General features: G+C 52.4%; 1 protein-coding gene across 2 annotated transcripts in view; it reads left to right on the forward strand.

Annotated features, from left to right (window-relative positions):
* Positions 1–20,856, forward strand: part of Slc29a3 (solute carrier family 29 member 3) — a 34,628-nt gene extending 13,772 nt beyond the window's left edge. For both annotated transcript variants that reach the window (XM_040732252.1, XM_013113813.3), the window contains exons 3-6: positions 8,131–8,213; positions 14,756–14,982; positions 17,831–17,993; positions 19,112–20,856. In XM_040732252.1, coding sequence (XP_040588186.1) covers positions 8,131–8,213; positions 14,756–14,982; positions 17,831–17,993; positions 19,112–19,766 — 1,128 coding nt within the window. In that variant the 3' untranslated portion in view covers positions 19,767–20,856. The remainder of the gene's footprint in view (positions 1–8,130; positions 8,214–14,755; positions 14,983–17,830; positions 17,994–19,111) is intronic.
* Positions 20,857–21,309: the final 453 nt, after the last annotated feature.

Below are 21,309 nucleotides of genomic sequence, written 5' to 3' on the forward strand. Positions count from 1 at the left end.
ATGTATGCACATAACACAAAATGAGACGAGATGAGGCTGGCCCATGAGGGCTGGAGATCAAATACTTCAGTCTTCCCTGGGCCCCAGGATGCTCAGTAAAGCTGCCATCTCAGGCAGGAACAACAAGAGGGACCATGTCCCCGTGCTTACAGAAAGACAAGGGCCACACTTGGCCCTAGGACTGCTCCTAGCCCACCCGTGTTGGTGTTAAAGGCCTGGGCACGGATCAGATTGTACAGGGCTGGGAGGCATGTGTGGGTGCCAACAGATGGGGCAGGTGTCTGTCAAACTGGGAGACTGGAGCCGAGGCTCCTGGACAGAGCGTTCCTGACATCTTGCTGCCTCTGGCGGCCTAAGACCCTCAGCATTCCTGGGTCGCCTCCCTGCCCCTGGGTACACACCCTCTCTTTTCACGTGTACGCCATGCCTTGGGCGTGGGGTTCACCTTTCTTCACTCTAGCCAGATCCAAGACTTCCTTTCCAAATCAGGGCTCACCCCAGGGTTCCAAGACTACCCTAGTCAGAGGAGGGCTCTTCTGACCTTCTGGAAGGTGTAGCGCGTGGTATCAGAAGCACGAAGATGGAGACCTAACTTGGGGCTGCAGGCTGTGGGGACCCTGGGACCTTATGCAGGTACAGTCAGCCTCCCAGTGCAGCCCAGGAGGAAGGCTCTCCACAGGGAGAGCTCTCCACAGGGAGGGCAGAGCTAACACTAAGGCTTTCTAGGAGTCCTGGGAGAAAGGAAGGAGGGGGGGGAGGGGCAGTAAGGTCAAAAGTGTTTTTTTTTTCTTCAATTTTTAATTTTGTTTTTTAGTTCTTGACCCACAGAAGGAAGAGCCAGCCAGTCCTGGAAGAGTAAGTGTAGCTGAGTCAGGCAGTCTTGGTGCAATGATTCAGTCAGCATGGGCTAAGGGGGAGGAGAGACAGTGCTTCCTTCTGGCAGGGGGGTGAAAGGAGTGGAGACACCTTCCAGAAGTCCCCGGGAGCTCTGCTGACCTTCTGGAAGAGACTAGAAAGTATGGACAAGGACAGAGGGCTGGGGAGGCCTTGCCCTTTGGAGAACAAGATTTGTTCTCAGTGCACCTTGACCTAGAGCTGGCCCAAGGGGTCAAGGGACCCTGGGCTGAGGGAACCCTCTGATGGGACCTGTGGTGGCTCAGTCTGACTGGCTGAAGTGTTTTGAGGCTCCCCTATCTGATTCCAGCTTCAGCTTTGTTCTCCCCTCGGAACTTCCCTCTCCCCTCCCCCCACTAGCCAGCCTGTGGGGACTGGGCTCCTAAATGGTTTTTAGAGATGGCACAGCCTCTAAAACGTCACCGTATCCCAGACCCATGTCCCCTACCATGGGACCTCGGGAGCACAGGCAGCCACTGCCTTCCCTCTGCTTACCTCTTAGCTTGTTCTGACTGGAGTGGACTATGCCAGGATGAGGCTACATCCTTAATGTCCCAGGCTACAGAGCCATAGATAGAGTGGAAGGCATGAGGCTGCATGGCCAATCGTTCTTGGCTGCAGCCTGCTCACTGCTGCTAATTTCATGGCCCTGTGATCCAGGTAATGCTCTGCTGCCCTGAGCTACCACCCCCGGGCTGGAATCACTTTCCCTACCCCGCAGGAGCCCAGCCGCCACCTCCTCTGCAGACTGGAGGTGGGGGCCACACAGAGCTGTTCAGTGGCAGCAGCTTCAGACTCGGAGGCTACTGTGGCTCGTGACTAATGTACTCCACTTATATCAAAGGGTCCAAATGGCATTCCGAGGAGAGAAAGCTTACCCAAGGCCTGCCAGAGATAAACAGGCTCATTTCAAGGCCTCCCTGCCCAGAGAAACCTCTTTACCTGGTCCCCGAGCCCAGAATCAGATTCTTCCAGAAGAGCCGCTTAGCACGGGGCCTCTCAGCGAGGTGGCCGGAGGAAGTTCTCTGCTGGAAAATGGCCTCACATCTGGCTGGCTGGCTCGGATGGCTTTTAAATTTCATCTGAAGAGTGGTTCTCAGGTTCCTAGGGTTCACACCGGAGCACAGCAGATGAAAACGGCTTTCCTTATTGCTTTGCAAGTGAAGCACGTATCCCCTGCCCTGGCCAGGAGTGGCCTGTTCACACTCACAGGAGTGGCCTGTTCACACTCATGGGCCCTCGAGAGGCTGCTGGTACCAGGCACCCTCAACCGGGCTCTGTCCATAGTCTGAGTCTGTGCTTTCACACCTACCTGGGACTATTGGGGCTATTGGGGGGGGCGCCGACACCATGGGGAAGGAAGCAGCTTGGAAATCTGCCCACTGCTGCTCACCATGCTACCTTTGGATTGTCATTGCTTTGTAGTGCTAGGCATGGAGCTCAGGGCCTCACACAGGGCAGGCAGGCATGCACTCTGCCACTGAGCCATACCCCAGCCTGTGCCATCTGTCCTTTTAAAGTGATCTCCGTTTAACCACTGACCATGTCCATCCATTCCCCGTGGCGCATAGAGACAAGGCTTTTCTTTTTAACACCACTTAGAGCTATATCAGCCTATGGTGAAAGGGGGGGAGGGCAGAGACAGTTGTCACACCCTCTCACTCCTGGTCACCCCACAGACAGAGGAGAGGTACCAAACAAACTCAACATTTGCTGCCTTGGGTAGAAGAGTAAAAAAATGTGACGTTCACTGATAGGACCCCAACAGCCACTGGGAAGGCTTGTCTCAGCCACTGAGGCAGGCGATACACTGTGGCCGTGATGGAGTATGGGCTTGTGTGATTGTGGGCAGGCATCCTGATTACCGAGTAAAATGGCGGTGTCCCTACCTGTCCTATGTGGGAAGGTCCTGCCGCCAGCATCAGGCATGCATCTCTGAAATTTACCCACGGTGGTTAAGTGTGAAGGGCGGTGGACAACTTTGGTGTCAGCATCCTTGTCTTCCACCTTGGTTGAGTCACTGTCTCGTTGTTGTTCATCCTGAGTATGACAGGCTAGCTGGCCACCGAGAATTCTGTCTCTGTCTCCCATCTCCCCACCCGAGCCTTAGGATTGCTGACGTGCTCCTGACCCAGCTTTACCTGTGTTCTGGTTGTTGTTGGTTTGTTTTTGTTTTTGTCAGCTTCATGTAAGCTAGAGTTATCTGAGAAAGGGGAATCTCAGTTGAGAAAATGCTTCCATCGGGTTTGTATGTAAGCCAGGGGACATTTCACTTAGTGATTGGTGTGGGAGGGCCCAGCTCACTGGGGTCCTGGATGGTGTAAGAAAGTAGCCTGAGTCAGCCATAAGGAGCCTTAAAGTGTTCTTCTATGGCCTCTGTCAGTTCCTGCCCTGATACCCCTCAGTGATGGAGAGTGGCCTGAGCATTGAAAGATGACGTAAACCCGCCCCTCCCCCAGGGTGCAATAGTAACCCTAACTAAGGGACTTAGCCACTGAGCCATCTCCTTCAACCCAGCCTTGGGCTTCTTAGTTGTAAGATGGGGCCTGCCTTGCACTGAAGGACTGTAATAAGAACACAGGGCTGTGTGGCTTTCCTCTGTCCACAGGTGCTAAGGCAGCCTTTGGCGTCACTGCCTCCACAGACTGCCACGGAGCTCTCCTGGGCCCAGGTATAGGACGCAGATAACCTGGGGAGGTGATGGTATGGTCGGCATGGGTCAGGTCAGGTGCCCCAGGGTGGACCTCTGCCTCTTGCTTCCTCAGAGCTGCTCCCACTCCTCACTGGTTTGGGGCGCTCAGCATGGGACTGATGCCCCCTCTGGCATTAGCACCTGGAGAGCACCTTCTGTCTGGAATCCTGACAGTGTGCCCCACGAAGGGCAGCATGGCCCCAAAGGGAGCAAAGGAAAGTAATATCACCTCATGACGAACACCCCCATCCACCTTCTGCGTGTCTGTGGACACGCTCCCCCAGTCTCTCCAGCTGCCACCTAGACAGGTCCTATTGGAAGCCCCTGGCCACCCCTCCTTCTGTGCGCACCACACCATGTCTCTTGTGCCCCAGCAGTGTGCTTCCAAGACCCCCAAAGGCAGTCAGTCAGGCCCTGAGGCACTTCTGCTCATGCAGTCAGGCACTGAGGCACTTCTGCTCGTGTGCGTACACACTGCCTTCCTGCACGCGGTGGGTGGGATGCCAGCCAAGGAACGAGTTAAAAGAGAAGGTGGCCTTAGATGAATCGTGACTGCCCAGCCATGACTGAGGGCCTGGGGGGCCCACTAGGTTCAGAGCTTGTGCCTGGGACCCAGCCTGCTGAGGTGGAGAAGCCACTTGTGAAGGCCCCGCCCTTCTGTTTTGTCTACCTGCTCTCCCATGAGGTCTACCTGGCCTTCCAGTCTTCAGGAGGCACCGTGAGAATGGCAGCAATATCACACCGCTCCGCAAGGCTTAGGCAAAGCTTGGCCTCCATCACACACAGCTTAGCAGCAAACACAGCTGCCACCCAGGTACATGGACTGCCTCTTCAGAAGCGATGGGAACGGCATCACATTTCAGAGCCACATTTAGGGGGTGGGATTATAACCCTTTTCACTTCCTGCCTCTCGTTGGTCAGCGCTAACTCTGGGGCATTGATTCAACCCCCTACCCCCAACACCATTCTGGGACAGTTACTAGGCCCCTTGCATAGCTAAAAGGCCCAACGTGGACAGTAGACGGTGTGTAGGCTTGGTGGGCCTGAGTGACACATCTATCAAGTGTCATTTATGGAGAACTGTGCATTTCCACAGAGAGATGACAAGGTGAGGTTGGAGGGACTGGTGTTCCCAGCAAGTAGACCTTTGTTCCCCTGAGGGCGAGTACACTAGAGGTCCCTGTGTGGCTTGGCTGGATCTTTGTGAGGCTATGAGTTAGGTGTCTTTTGTGGCTGGGTCTCTCTGAGGAGGCTCAGTCATTTGAGTGTCAATTCTAAGCTCACTAGGGATTGTGACAGAACCTAGTACCTGGTGGCTGCACACCAGACAGCTTCTATTCTCCTTGAATAGAAGGCAATCTTACAGATCCTTGATGCATGGGGCTCCCTAGAAGGCTACCTGTCTCCTCAAAAACAACTGAGGAAATGGAGAGCTTAGCAAGACATTATCTTGTACTGATGGACACTCAGTCATGTGTGCCTGTCTTGTTTACTTCTCTTAGTTAGAAGTCTATGCTTGATCAATGGAACACACCAGGCTGTGAATGTCCCAGGTGGAGGTTGTGGAGCCATCTTAAGTGTCTGTCACTAGGCTGGGTCTGTAATCCCAGCTACTTAGGAGGCTGAGACAGGATCAAAAGTCCAAGGCTTGCTTGGGCTGTAGAGTGGGTTCAAAGACAGCCTGGGCAACTTGGCGAGACTGTGTCTGGAAATAAAGAGGGCTAGGGCTGTAGTTCAGTGGTATAGTGCTTGCCTAACAGTCAGAGACACCTGGGAGAGTCCAGAGCAGACATGACCAGACTAAGCTGGATGGGGAAGACAGGGTGGGGGCAGGGGAGAGAAGGGAACCAGGTACAGCAGCCAGGAGGCCAAAGGTACAAAAAGGGGCCGGTAATGGAAACATTTGGATTATATAGAGAAGAGCCTCTGGGGGAAGGACAGCCCAGCCCCAGGTCAGGTCAGTTCAGGGGAGAGGGTGGGGAATGCCAGCCTTACCCTGTAACAGGTAGGGACTGAGGGATGCTGGGAGAACCTGGAGGTCAGGTCCCCTTTGATATGTTAATAGGCGCCTCAGCTGTTTGTCCCAGATTCGAAACTTAATGCAGTTGTCTCGGTGTTGAAGCTTTTCCAACCTTAAAAGGCACAGCCTTCAGCTCGGCTACCAGCTATTCAGTTATCCGGAAAATCCCCATCCCTAGAATACCCAGGGACACTGAGCCTGGTTGGAAAAGGTGAAACGGGTTCCCCCCTCAGGTCCACACTTCTGGGTTTGGCCAAAGGATGGAGGGGCTCCCCACGTCCCTGCTAGCCCTCATCTGGCTTTGTCCCTCACTCTCTCCTTCCCCTCTTCTGCCTGCCTGGCCTCACGTGGACTCAGCCAGTGTGTCAGGAGGTAATTGACTGACTGCCCGGCCCAGGGCAGGCTCTGCTGAGCCCATCAGGGCAGGGACAATGAAGGGGCACCTCAGAGGCAGAAGGCTATTTCTAAGGCTCACGGCTGATGAGCTGCGATTATCATTTTAATTTCAAGGCTGTCACCTTATAGTCAGGGTGTCCCTTCCGAAGAGCACAAAGCCCTCTGCAGCCTTCAAAGGAACCTCAGAGGGTTGGGTTGGTGCTGCAGACCAGGAGGTACCCAGGGCATTTATAACTTTCCTCTTTGCTCTGTGCAGTCAGACCCTCTGCCAAGGCCTGACCATGGCCTCGCTGCCCCTGGGACCACTCCTCACACCCATGCACTTTCCCCTTTCTCCAAGGTAGGGCCCGCCTACTATCTGGAATTCCTTGAAACTCACCTAGCTTCTGGTTTGCCAAACAGCAGCAACTGTAACAACTTAGCAGGAAATTCTCACAGCTCTCTGGGTTTGGAGCTGTGAAAAAGCCTTCACACTCCTCCTGTTACTCCCAGTGGGATGCACTGTGTTCCTGAGGGGTGAGAAGCACATCTTGGATTTCTCCATCCTCCTGCAGACAGGATGAGGATTTTGCACACGCTGTTCTTTGCACTTGGCTCCTGCGATCTGTTTCTTCAGTTGTGTGTTGCATTTCTTAAGCACTCCAGAGCAGAATACTCGATGCTTCTTTTTGTTTGCTTAGAGTTAAGTGGTGTAATCCATTTAAATCCCTTCTGTTTGTTACACTGAGAATGCTTAGTATACATAAGCCCTTCCTGCAGCTCAGAGCTCATCTGGAGTTCATGACCAAAGCAAGATAGTCAGCCCTTGGCTGGTTTCCCTCCCTCCCTCTCTTCCTCTCTCCCTCTCTCTCTCCCTCTCTCTCTCCCTCCCTCCCTCCCTCCCTCCTTCTCTCCCTCCCTCCTTCTCTCCCTCCCTCTCTCCCTCCCTCCTTCTCTCCCTCCTTCCCTCCCTTCTTCTGCCTCTTTCATTCCCTTCTTTCCTCCCTCCCTTCCTCTTTTTCTCTTCTTTCCTTCACCCCCCCAGTAGTGTTGGGAGTGAAAGCCAGGGTCACATCATTAAGGGCCACTGAGTCCCCTCCCCCACAGCTTTCGGTGGTTGTTTTGAAAGATGGGCATGCTCCCATGATCAAGTCTTTCTTAACGAGCGGGCAGCTCTGAGAGTTGCATCCAGTTTGTACTAGGCTAGTCTGTAGCCAAGTCCCAGCTTGGTGAGGGTGGGCAAGTCCCTGATTCTGCTCTGGGTAAACAGTCTCCACCTCCCTGAAGATTGTCCTTTTTCCTGGCTAAGCCTGCTGTCAGTATTTAGGCGATTTGTACTGGCCTGCCCTTGGAGTTCTAACAGGGCTGCAGCCTCTAAGAACACCACCTGTGCATATTCACTGTGTTCCCTTTTAAAGGGGCCTGCCCACCTCCCATCCTTCTCTTTCACTTCCTCTCTCTCTCTCTCTCTCTCTCTCTCTCTCTCTCTCTCTCTCTCTGCCTCTTTCCTGCTCCTGTCCCTGAAGGCTGGTCTCCCCCTCCCCTTTCTCCTTTTTACCATCCCTTTCCCCTAATTAAAACAATCCCTCTGTCGCATGGTATCTTTCTCTTGAGCTACTTTAAATATATATATATATATACATATACATACATACATATATATATACATATATATATATATATGTATATATATATATATATATCCCTTCTAGCTTTCTGCAGTAGGCTTGGAAGAGCTGAATGTCCTGGGTCTGAGGTTGTCTACAGGGTCTGAGAGGCCGGTTACTGCATTCTGTTAAAGGGTCAACAAGATTGATTGGGTGGGGCTTTCCTTTTTAGCTATGTCTTGAGCCTCACTCCCATGCTCCAGTCTGTGGATGGGGCAAATGGAGCACTGAAAATGTGGGCCTTCTAGGAGACGAAGACAGTGTCAAAGCCTTCCCTGTAACCTCAGCACTCAGCACAACTAAGGTAGCACAACATACTACTACTGGTTGAATGACTGTCAGGTTGGAGATAGGGGTGGGGCCACGTGGAGTTGGGTGGACTTAACCATGGCTCCTAGGTGTCCCAGGGACAGTGAAAGCAGCTCCCCCATGCCCTCAGTAACCCCGAGTGACAAGCAGCCTTCTCCCTTGTGTGTTTCTAGAACTACTTTGAGAGCTACCTGGCAGTTGCCTCCACTGTGCCCTCCCTGCTATGCCTCATGGCCAACTTCCTGCTTGTCAACAGGTAGGTCACCGTCCTCCCTCCCCTGACCTTCGCCCTCTGCCTCCTTCATTCCCCTCTATTCTACAGCAGGGGTTTTCATCTTGAATGGTGGTCCCCCAAATTGGAGCCAGGCAGTTCATCCTTGCCATGCAGTTTACAGATTGGAGCAGGTGCCCGAGGCTCCAGTCTTGGGTCAGTGCTCATTTTACAGCCACTTACGGTGACTCCAGGTAAGGTCCATCCATCTCCCTTTGAGAGACCTTAGGACCGCAGGCCCTTGCAGCCAAGACAGTGTGTGGCTGTGTTGTAGGCCATGACCTGAGGAAACCGTTCTTTCTTTCATGTGCTCTGAGAGCAGCCGAATGCTAACTGCACCCACTGAACTGCCCTGCATGTGGGAAATAGTCACTTCACACTCTGTGATATGTTGATGATACCATCTGATGTGTCACCCCCTCACAGTGGATCTCATAGGTCATGATTCAGACAGACTTCTGGGTACACCATGAGAGAAGGAATTATTTGAGAGAAAAGTAAGTTGATAATGGCCCATAGCCTCTTCCTGTCCAGTCTCATTTGACTTGACAATCACAACAGTGCTAGTACCTTATTTGCATTTTCCTGAAGCTGCCTCTAGACAATAATGTGGACTCAATGTGGTCCAAAATTCTGGGCTTCCCTTGAGCATGTCTCATAGAAACCTCAGATCCCTGGTGACAAATTTATTTAACTCTGGTCCCTCAGTTCTTGGTTCTCCTGCTGAAAAAGCATTCTAAGACAGATCTGGCCTCAGCCAGCGTGCTGGGATTGATTAGTAATGTCTGCTCTGGGCACAGGAGAGAAGAGCAGAATGCATCCTATGTGCATTCTAAGCCCTGTGTGTATGGAGCAGCCTTTCAAAACACATTATGGTATAGGGCACAGTTGTATGTATAGTAGATGCCAAAGTGTAGTTAGTGGCTTGCAACAGTAATAATAATTAGTTTCTTTCACTGTCTGGGGTTCTGGAGGCAGCCAGGCTGCACTGGAACATGCTGATGCAGTCAGACAGCAAAGTGGCTGGAGACACTTATCCTTTCCCGCCTCCCTGTCTCTCCTCATTGGCTTGTTCACATGGGGTCAAAGACTGTTCCCATTGTGGCTGAAGAGCAAATGTTCCGTGAAAGCCAGGGACAAGCCACATAGTGTCACTTTTGTCACACTCAACTGGTCAAGGTTGTTACAAAACCTCTTCCATTTTAAGGAGACAGAGACTCCATTTCCCCTCCAAGTCAGTGGTTCTCAACTTTCCTAATGCTGCAACCCTCAAATATAGCTCCTTGTGTTATATGACCTCCAATGGTAAAATCATTTTTATTGCTACTTAATAATTGTAATTTTGTTACCATTATGAAATCTTCTTAGGAAACTCCTATGAAAGGGCTGTTGGATGCCTCAAAGAAAGGGCCATGACCCACAGGTTGAGAACCACTGCTCTAAGACCACCAATGTAGTTTGAGAGAGGGAAGAATTCAGCTTCACCTCCTGGCCCCTAGGGCTACCTGCAGAGGTCTCCTTCCCAGATTCCTAGACTTCAGACACACACTCTTTCGGGGTGCAAGTGATAAGGGAACATTCGGAGTATCTCTTAGTTCAATATAGCCTTTTGGGGCTCCCAGTGAGCCTAGATGGGGAGGGGAGGAGCAGGAAGAGGCTGCAGAGAACGCAGGGACCACCCTTACAGCTACCCAAGCCAGTGACTTTTGGGTTTCTGAGTTGCTAATCAGATGAAATTCACACACCACAGAGGATAGTTTTTAGAAAGGAAGGTATAGATAAGTAGACAGGAGACGTTTGGGGGCGGGCAGAGCCCGTGTTTAACAAGAGGGGTCCCAGGAAATATGGTACCATGGAGTTGCTAGTGTGGAGCCCCATGAAGGACTTAAGGCAGAGACTTCAATGAGCATGGGGAGTGGGATGAGGTGATCAGTCCGGTTAGTTGGCTCATCCATGAGGTGTTCAGGTATCTCTCCTTTGTTCTGATGAAATCTTCAAGTATAGCTTCCAGCCAAGCCTAAGAGATAACAAGGGACCAGGGACCAAGCCTCTCCTGGCATTCCTGGCCTCCAGCAAAGACATTCTCAGAGTGGCTGTTCTGGGGTCCCTGCTCCACCTGGCCAGTGTCTGTCTCCTGCTCTCCTGGCTAAGCTCTGACTTGGGTGTTCCCTCTGCACTGCCAGCCACTGAAGACAGAGTAGAGTTCTCGACAGTGCCCAGAGAGAGGAGAGGAAGGGTATCAGAAGAAGGCAAGAAAGACAAGAGCTCCAGGTGGCGGTGGTGCATGCCTTTAATAATGCGGGCGGATCTCTGAGATCAAGGCCAGCCTGGTCTACAGAAACAGTCAGGGATGTTACACGAAGAAAACCTGTCTTGAAGAAGGAAGGAAGGACAGAAGGAAGGAAGGAAGGAAGGAAGGAAGGAAGGAAGGAAGAAAGACAGAGAGAAAGACAGACAAGAGCACTTGCAATAGCAGGCAGGCCCACCCCGCCCACCTCTGTCCTTCCAGGTCTTGTGACTTCTCTATTTACTTGCTCTGTGGCCCTGGGCATTTATCCAGATAGGACAGCTCACTTACCTGGGTGTGAGAATCCCTACCCCTTTTAGATCCAAGCCACTATCTAACAAGGGGGCAGTATGCATAACTATTACCCCACACTGCGTCTCCATGTGCATTGACTTAGGCGCCACATCACTGATGTTCTCCTTGGTGGCCGTGGATCCAGATGCTGGCCCAGTTCTGGAGTGGTGTCAGCAGTACAGTGAAAAGTCCCTCTTGGGATCTCGGAGGTGACATCCAGTCACAATAGCCAGTCAGTCAATCAGAGGCCCTGCTTAAAGGAACCACTCAGGCGACCACCTCAGGTTGCTTGGCTACTAAGGCTAGAGCAGGGATCTACTCCAGAAGGATCTCACCTTGTCTACACTTGAAACCTGGAGTACTGAGTGCTTAGTTCCTAATGTTGTAGCCTCCAGGGCTAGACGTCTGGCTGCTAGGCAGGAGGAGGGTGGTTGGGAGATGGGGGACACTGGGAAAGGGGTTCCACAGGTTCCCTAGCCCAGGGTGCAGGCAATGTTTGAGGGCCATGGGAAAACAGCTCTCCAGCCTCGATTGTTGCCAGCTGCCAAGGACAGTTTAGGGCTAAGCTGTTTTTTATTTAATGTGGGAGATTGAAATGTCTTCTTCTCTCCCTCCTGGAGCACCCTGGCTCCTCTGACTGGCTCATCTATAATCGCCAAGTGTTTTATTATGTTAAATCTGCAGCTTTATAAATACAGATGAACTAGATTTACATTTTGGAGGAAATCAGTCCCCTGGGGTCCTGAGCTCTCACTGGCTAGGGAGTGAAGTGGGGATGGGGATGGGCCGCTGCCCTCCTCCAGAATCGTGGGGTGGGGTGGGGTGGCCTCTCAGCCGGCCGCTTGCCTGGTGTTCTACATGGAGTAGAACAGCGGGCAAGCCTAGCCGACCCTAGAATCCCAGGAGCCTCCATCCCAGGCCACCCTCCCTGCAGGAGGCAAGGCAGTGTGTGCTCCCACAGGGTCTGTAAGACTGGCCTCCAACTTGATGGCACCCAGCTCCAGAGCAGTGAGAATCGTTCCCATGAGGGCCTGGGGGGCTCTGCTGGTGGGTGCTGAGGCAGCACCTGGGCATCTGAGGGACAGCCACAAGCAGTCCGGTGGGTGCCTTTGCTGTTTGCTCCTCTTGGGGGGCCCTGAGTAAGAAGCCACCAATTCCTGCCAAAGCCCCAGGCACCCCACAGGGTCCTATCACCGTAACTTCAGGGAAGTGGCTGGCAGCAGAGGGGGGTGTGCAGCCGGGAAAGGCCTTGCGCTGCCTCCCCCTCTGTAGTCAGTCTCTGCCTCCAGCAGTCCTCACCAGGTACCCCCAAGGTGTCACCAAGTGGATTTCCTCAGTAGGACCTTCATATCACTTAGACCAGCCTCGTTTGGGAGATGAGAAGGAAAGAAACAGAGAGAGTGAATGTCTGTCTAAAGTCTCACAGCAAATCCATGACAAAGCCAGGTAGTATGCTAGCTCCTATCTTGTGGGTGGGTAAGTGACTCCTTATCCATGAAGACAGGGCTCTGTGGGACAGTTAAGTGTGTAGGGTCACCTTGAGCATCCCATCTGAGGCTCGGCTGCAAGCCTCCAGGGTACTGGGGTTCGTTTATCACAATAGCTCTTGTGGGCTCCAGGGGTCCAGCCACTCCACTTGGCCCTCCCTCCAGCCCTACCTTGTCTGAAGCCCCACAGAGTCTAGTTTGGGGTCCTAGTGGTTATTAAGGCTAGAAGTTTCCCAAAAGCAGACTCCAGAAGAGAAGGCATGATCACCAGTCCCACCAGAGCCCTCTGGAATCTAAGGAGCCCCCCCCTCCCGCCGCACCTCAGAGGTAGGCAGGATGGGTATCCACCAAGCTCACCAGCCCTTGTCTGTAGGCTGCTGTAGGGAAGTCAGTAGTCTGTCATGTCCAACTTAACCCTGGGCCATAATGTCCTGAAAGTGTCTCTGGAGTTTCAGGCCGCGTTGGCCTCCTGCCTGGAGCCCTGATGTCTCTGTGGGTACGCACAGTAACAAAAGGCATGCAGGAAGTAGTCGTTTGTTCTCTAACTGAGAGTTAAAGTCAGACTTGCCCTCAGGCAGAGCTGGTCCAGGCAGTCTTCCTCTTCCCATGGGCTCTGTGCCTCGTCCCGGGCCATGTACTCCACATGCAGTTGGTGAGGCGGCAACCAGCAGCCGGACACTCCAGTTACTTACTGCATGGTCCACGGGACCATCCCCGGGAAGACTGAGCCGTGTGGGCCCCGTGCAGCCCCCTGACTTGTGGTAGCCAGGACCACAAGTGGCTGTCCTTTGAAACTGGACTGGTGTGGGTGGCATGGCCCGCCACTTCCATCATGCTGCCGTGAAGAAACACATTCTCCCAGAGACGAGGTACCGGCAGACTAGCCTGCAGACCCACCCTGCACCCCCTCTGAAGATTAAGGCCTACCTCATAAGGTAGATGGGACACTCGTATGCGGGCTGGGGTTCTGCCTGTCTCCAGCTCATCTCAGCGAGGCTTAGCCAGAATCTTGTGTCTTCTGAGGACATAGTGCTGTCTTCCTTGAGGCCCCTCAGCTGTGTCCTGAGATGCCACCAGCCCTCCTGCCAGAGTATCCAGTACTGGGATGCACTGAACCTCTACTCTGTCGTGTGCACGTGTGCAGTAGAGTCATCACCCAGGGTCTGTGTGTAAGACAGTCATCAAGACACAGGGTCACAGAAGAGCCTGGGCTGGGACTAAGCTCATCTAAGATCCCATCCCTGCTCCCAGGAACTCCCTCTGTGTCCTTCCCCTTACAAAGGTGGGACAGCCCCATCTCCCTCCAGCACTGAACCCCTCCCTCAGGATCCAGGAGTGGCATCAGCCAGAGGCAGGAGCTCCTTGTAATAACACTTTCTTCCCTCCATGCAAATCATTTCACACCTAGTTGTGTACACAGATCTGTCTTTTCCTACCTTATGAATTAGACTTCGTTGTTTTAACCCGGAAAACATCTCCGTATGTAATCTGGCTTTTCTCTCAGCCCCCACTTTCCCTCTGGCTAGTGGGGAATGGAACTGAACATCTAATCAGAGCTTATTCTAACCTGATGGTTTGAACGGCCTTGGGATGGTGTTCTCTCTGTTACGATGGAGACGCGCACAGCCATCTCTGATGTTCCCCATCCCTGCCCTCCTCCCTGGTAGGTGGGCGGTGGAGGTAGCTGGAGCGCTTAGCTTGGGTGCAGGGTAGTGCTTTTATGGAATGCATGGGTCCTGGCTCTGGACTGAGAGGGCATGGCCCCAGCAGCTGCCGTCCCAGCTAATAGTGAGGTGGAGAGCTTTAGACTCTGACGGAGCTGGGGTATGAGGTAAGTGAGGTGAAGAGCTTTAGACTCTGACAGAGCTGGGGTGGGAGGTGAGTGAGGTGGAGAGCTTTAGACTCTCACAGAGCTGGGGTGTAAGGTAAGTGAGGTGGAGAGCTTTAGACTCTGACAGAGCTGGGGTGGGAGGTGAGTGAGGTTGGGCATGGAGAAGAAAATTGGGCACAAGCCAAGTTGTGTGACATCAATGATGGTGATCCTCTTCCATTGCCCACTGCCAAATTTGGAGAAGAAAGCCAGGTGGGCTGTGAGATTTAAACACCAGATGGGCCTAACAGGAGGGTGATGATGAAGGAGGAGGAGGGGGGGCCTTTCCTGGTGTCCTGACTTTGAGCCTCGCAAGTTGGTGACAAGTGGCAGTGTCTACTGACCTTGCACTGGGCTGCATAAAGCTCTCTGGAGCCTCCCCCTCCGCCCATGGGTAGATGGAAATGGAAGCCAGGTCCTCAAGTCTCTTCTTGGACGTCACAGGGTTAGCGAGCAGGAAGACAGAGTCCAAGGCCAAGCGTCACAGTGTTGAAGTGGGCAATCCCCATGTTGAGCTCACCCCCTCTCTCTTGTAGCTCATGCCTGAGGAGAGTCCAACCCCCTCTATCGCTTCTGGTCCTCTCCCCAGGGTCCAGGTGCACGTCCGTGTTCTAGCCTCACTGTCCGTCTCACTGGCCATCTTTGTGGTTATGATTGCGCTGGTGAAGGTGGACACTTCCTCCTGGACCCGAGGCTTCTTCAGTGTCACCATTGTGTGCATGGCCATCGTCAGCGGCTCCTCCACCATCTTCAACAGCAGTGTGTATGGCCTGACAGGCTCCTTCCCCATGAGGAATGCCCAGGCACTGATATCAGGTGAGAGCCCACCGTGAGAGGGAGCCACAGTTGGTCTTCCAGAAAAGGAAATGTACCCTGGGTCCACCTTGTTTTCTTAGTGTCACCAAGCAGACCATCCCAGACTTGAGAGCTGAGAGTTGTTCATTCTGCTCAGTCTGCAGCTTGGACCGTGGATTGGGAAGACAGTTGGCTCTCCACTGCTCCACCCAGTGTCCACAGGGGTGACTTTATTAAGGTCTAGGGCTGGGTGGCGTTCCTTGTGGCCCTCGCTATGTTTGCCTGGGCTATCTTGTGGCATAGGTCTAGGTTGCACACAGTGTGAACATTAGAGAAAACCTGAGCAGCACTTCATTTTGATGTAGCCATGAAAGCCATAAGGGGACCAACTTCCATAGCCCTTGGCCCACCTCGACTCCAGATGAGTCTCTGTGGCTCCCTGGAAGGTGTAGAAGTTTTAGCAGCACAAGAGCAGGTAGTTGGAGATAGGATCACAGCCCTGATGGAAACCTCTGTACCTTCAAAGCATCAGTCCTGAAACCAGCCTTCTCTTATTTCCTCTCTCCCACCCTCCCTCCTTCCTACTTGTCCCTTGTCCTTTCCTTTCCTTTAGGTGCTCCTTTCCCTCCCCCAACTTTTCCTTCCTCCCTGTTTTCTGTCTGTCTTTCCTTTCTAGTTTCATGGAGGCTCTGCCCTCTGCCAGGGGCGGAAGGATGAACCAGACTGTGTCCTATCAGAGCCAATAGCCCAGTGACTAAACTCCTGGTTCCCTGAGACCATAACATGCTGTGGCTTGCCCAGGCCCCGACTTGGGGCATCTCTCTAGCTGAAGTCTGCAAGTGATGCTAAGCCAGTTACCGGGACTTTCGCTGTTTTATCTCTCACCTAGATGGCCCCACAAGGTAAACGGAGCTGGGTCAGTTAGCATCTGCTATATGTGAAGACCACTGTCCCCTAAAGCAAGCCTGGAGGCTGCTCTTCTCTCTGTCCCCATGTGTCCCTGGTGATCAGAAGGCTGCTTTAAACACTTGTCTACCTGAGAAGAATTGCACAATGTGCAGGACTGTGTCTATTAGTTAATTTGCCAGGTAGGATGTGGCAGGGATGACAAGTACCTTGACAAGCGCATACCCCCTCCCCGCTCTATACCAGTGCCAGACATCACTAATAGATCCCTATCTTTTCTCCTGAGCCTCTAATTCCCTCTCAAGCCAGCACTTGAGGCAATTACTCTCTGTGGATCAGAGTCTAGATATGAGCTCCGTCTGTTTGCCATTTTTGATATAGGATTAGGCTTCACTTCTATCCCAGGAAACCCTTGGGCCTGAAATAAAATAAAAATGAACTTGTCATTGAGTTTTCTGAGTACAGTCAACACGCTCCTGGCATTGCTTCAAGAAAGGAAGGTCTGGGCTGAGCAGAATGGCCATCAAACGCTAATCCCTCTGTCACCACTGGCCTCAAAAAGAGGCTCTTATCTCCTCATCTCCCTCCAGCCTGTTGGAGCTTTTCAATACAGCTTCAGCCCTGCTGGGTACTGGCAAGGGCAAGTGGCCCCTCTTGTCCACCTGTAGAGCTCCAGAGAAGAGTCTATCCTGGGAACTTTTTTTTTTAAGTTTATTTTTGGAAAAGTGGGGGATGCCAGGTATGGTGACACACACTATAACCTCAGGACATCACAGACTGAGGCGGGAGGGATGCATCAGATCAGGCTGGGATACATAGTGAGACTCTGTCTTAAAGAATAAAAGGGTAGGTGACATTAGGACTTAGATGTCAGCACTGGAGGAAGGTGATGATGTGTGGGGCCCTTACTGGCACCCGGCCAGCACCCTGGACCAACTGAGGTGCCTCAGTCTCCCAGCAGTCCCAGCCCCCTTTGCTTTCTGTCCAGAGGAGCCCATCTGTGAATTCTGTACATGTTGGCATCTGAGGAACAATTCATTTGTTTTGTGCTGGTGTTTTTTTTTTTCCAAAGCCCTCATTTGCATGTATTTCCATAACTGATGAGATAGTGGGAGTCATGAAGGATGAGCTCCCGGAGGCCCGCTTTGTGGCTGCTGATAATATTGTAGATTCAAGTTGGAAGGGAGAGGGGATCAGTCAGTGGGGCTGTTAAGATCTCTTCCTCCGGCGGCCACCAAGCGGCTCTCTGAGCTATCCCCCACTTCTTCCAGAGTGCCCAGGTGGAGATTACAGCTTCTCAGAAGTGGGTGCCCCCCTAGCAAAGGGTTTACCCCATTGCTGCTGCTTTGATGTGGGAAAGATGGCAATAGCCAGACAGTTAATTGGGAATCTGAAGATTTATTTGGCATTTGGCTCCTGTCCGCGTCAGACTCTGTTTAACATGTAATAATCCTTTTAATCCTTATAGTGGCCCAAAGGGGTGGGCACTAATAACACCCCACTTGCAGATGAGCAAGCTGAGGCCCAGAAAGGTCAAGAGGCTTGTCAGGGAGCACACGACCCAATGTGGTCAGACAGGGATTGGGTTCTGATGGTAGCGTGAGTCTCCTTGATCACTCTGCTAGTTTGTGTGTTTTGCCTGGCCTCAAGTCCTGGCTTCCAGCCCCACCTGGGCTGGTAGAATATATCTGGAGGAAGTTGGAAGAGTTGTCTATTGGAAGCTAGGGCAGTTCCTGCAGTGGGGGAGCAGCAGTAAAGTAGACAGAACACTTGCTCACTGTCCAAAGCTCTGGAACTCAGGTTGCAGGTATGCTCTCCTCCACCCCCAACCTCCTGTCCAGCTTCAGATGCTGTAAGCACCAAGGTGTTTCCAGTGTGTGTATGTGGGAATGTGGGGTTTCTGAGGCCGTGTGCCTTCCTGGGCCTATTGCGATGTCCTCGTGGTGTGTCTTGCTCTACACAGGAGGAGCCATGGGAGGGACAGTCAGCGCTGTGGCCTCACTGGTGGACCTGGCAGCATCCAGTGACGTGCGAGATAGCGCCCTCGCCTTTTTTCTCACGGCAGCAGTCTTCCTTGGGCTGTGCGTGGGGTTCTACCTACTGCTGCCCCGGCTGGAGTATGCCAGGTGAGGTTCCCCTGCCCTGCCCTCTGCATCTGGTCATCTGACTGCATCATAGGTCCCTGTCCTTATTGGTTGCCAATTCCCTAGGACTGTGAGTTTCAATAGGGTCATAGCATGTAGGAATTTTGTTTCAGGTTCCCAGTTGCTTGGTGAATTGGTCTTGGGTGGGAGACACTGGCTGTGATCACACCTCAGAACCAGTAGGGCCTACAAGCTTGGGGTTTGGGAAGACTGCATTGTGGAGGTGGGATTGAGCAGGAAAAATAAGGTTTTGTGTGTGTGTGTGTGTGTGTGTGTGTGTGTAAAATTTCTCAGGGTTTTGTGGGGGGGAGGGAGTGCTTAATTTTTAAGACAGGGTTTCACTCTATAGCCCAGGCTACCCTGGAATGCACCATGTAGCTTAGGCTGGCTTCAACCTCTGTGTAGTTAAGAATGACTGTGAATTTCTGACTCTTCTGCTTAAGAACCAGGATTGCATATGAGCTACCATGTCTGATTTATACATTGATGTAGATCAAGCCCAGGGCCTGATGGATACTAAATAAGCATCCTACTAAATGAACCACACCCTACAATCCCATTACTCCCTTCACCACACTGTTTTAGTTTAGTTATTTGGTTTTGAGACAGGGCCTCACTATGAAGCTCAAACTGGTCCCAAACTCACTGTAATCCTCTGCCTCAGCCTCCCAAGTGCCAGGATTTCAGGCCTCAGCCATCACATTCTGCTTACATTTTATATTTCTGTTGGCTTTTTTTTGGCTGTTTTGTTTTGTTTTGTTTTTTTAGTTTACCTAGACTTCCCCTTTCCAACATAAAACTCACCGTGTGTAGTGATCCTGGCTGGTTTTCTGTCCCTGCTCATGGTGTAGTCACCACCTCTGATCCAGAGACTGGGCTCCTGTTTGGCAGGCTGGCCAGGGATAACACAGGCCATCTCTAACAGCTTGTCCCTCCCACAGCATGTTGTGGGATCCTGGCCAAGAGGTTCCCAGGACTTGGGCTTTGCCTGCCGGGTCTCTGAAAACCCACAGTGGTTATGCTGACTCTGAGGTCTCCCTTTCAGTGTCCCTGGTTCAGTTCCATAGTGACCCACTGACCGTGTCACTGTCCCTCTACAGGTACTACATGAGGCCAGTTGCCCCAGTCCACGTGTTTTCTGGTGAAGACAACCCACCACAGGACACTCCCAGCACCTCCTCAGTGGTTCCTGGGTCCAGAGTGCTGCACACACCACCCCTCGGACCTATCCTGAAGAAGACAGCTGGCCTTGGGTTCTGTACCGTTTTCATCTACTTTATCACTGCCCTCATCTTCCCTGCCATCTCCACCAACATCCGGTCTATGTCGAAGGGCACTGGCTCTCCGTGGACCTCCAAGTTTTTCGTGCCCCTCACTGTCTTCCTCCTTTTCAACTTTGCTGATCTGTGTGGCCGACAGGTCACAGCCTGGATCCAGGTGCCAGGTCCTAGGAGCAAGGTGCTCCCTGCACTGGCACTGTTGCGTGTCTGCCTCGTGCCCCTGTTCCTGCTCTGTAACTACCAGCCTCGATCACACCTGACTGTGGTGCTGTTCCAGTCCGACATCTACCCTGTGCTCCTCACCTGCCTGCTGGGGCTTAGCAACGGCTACCTGAGCACGCTGGTGCTTATCTACGGGCCCAAGATTGTGCCCCGGGAGCTGGCTGAGGCCACGGGCGTAGTGATGTCTTTCTACATGTCTGTGGGCCTGATGCTGGGTTCAGCCTGTGCAGCCCTGCTTGTACACTTTATCTAGGAGGGGCGGTGAGGACACAGGTACTGTGTGAGACTTGGGCCCTTGGGGAGAGGCACAGGGAGAGCTGAGGTCTCTCAGATGGTGTTAAGCAAGGGGCCAGTGTTCCGTTTGGTGCAGAGCAGAGCCCACTCAGGATGCCTTTCTCTAGGGGTGCTTCTGAGCCACACCCTCGCACCACAGGATGACATTGCAGACACAGCCCAGCGTGGTGGCTCATACTGATAATCCCAGCATTCATGAGGCTGAGCTGGAGTACTGCTGTGAGTTCAAGGCCAGTCTGGCTACATAGTGAAACTCTATCTCAAAAAATAAGCTAAGACAGAAAACCTGAGACATTCCAAACACTTCGAGAGAACACTCCAGAGTCATTTGAAGGACACGGTTGTCGTAGCTAGGGTATAGTGCTTATTTAGCAGTCACGAAACCCTGATTCCCATCCCCAGCACTGCATAAGCCAGACATGTTAGTGAAAGCCTGTACTCCTAGCACTTGAGAGGTGGAAGCAGGAGGATCAGAAGTTCAAGGTCATCCTCAGCTAGATAGGGAGTTTGAGGCCAACCTGGGCTATATGAGATACTGTCTCAAAACAAAACAAAACAAAACAAAAAATACAGTTGTAAAGAGGGGGGCGTGTTACCTTTGTGACTAATAAGGAGCCTGTGTCTAACTTGTGTTGTCACAAGGCCAGAACCCAACCTCACTCTTTCCAGCTGACAGCAAGGTGGGAGAGAATCTTGAGTGTTCTCTCTACTGAAAGAGGCCCCTGGATTTGAGGTCCCCTCTGCAATGGCCAGTACTCTGGACTTAGGGCCCACACATATGCTAATCCCCTGCCTCTGTGGGTTGAGAGTAGACCAACCGTCTGGAAAGGGTCACAAGGCAGGCTTCCTAATACTTCTTGCCTAGGTCTGGGCTCCTGAAGTCTGAATCAGGGATTGGGCCTTGGAAGACCTGGTCCCCGGATGAGTACCATGTGGCCCAGTGCCCTGTCACCTATTTAGGGTAGGGGAAGTCTTTTTAGCAGTCATGTTTACAGCCTGTTGGGGCACTTGGGGCAAGGGCATAATAAATCTTGGGGTTCTCAATGTGAGCCATGTCAGTGTCTCCATCAGTTGCCTTGGCAGGAACTAGTGTGCTAAGATCTGGTGATTTGGAGAGATGTAGGGACAGGTACAAGAAAGCCAAGGGTTTGGGCACACTACCTTTCCCCATCCTAACAGACACATGTGTTTCCATGGTAATTCTAAATCCAGTCTCATAGACCATGAAGATTAACCATTGTCTATGTTGAAGAACTAGTAAGAGTGAGGCCCTTCCACGTTTAGCTTGAAGAGGCTAGCATCAAGTCCTTCTTGAGAGTAGGCATGTGACCTTGCATGGGGTGAGCAGAGGCAGGTCCAGACAGCTGTGACCCCAGGAAAGAGGCAGAGACTCCCTCCTCCACCCACCCATCCTACATGCATCCCTAAATATCACACGACTACCAGCGAAGACGCACACACGTGAGCTGAGACTGGGCAGGAAGACGTCCTGCCTAAGGCGT

Source organism: Mesocricetus auratus, unplaced genomic scaffold (assembly GCF_017639785.1).
Source record: "Mesocricetus auratus isolate SY011 unplaced genomic scaffold, BCM_Maur_2.0 Super-Scaffold_100027, whole genome shotgun sequence".
NCBI lineage: Eukaryota > Metazoa > Chordata > Mammalia > Rodentia > Cricetidae > Mesocricetus > Mesocricetus auratus.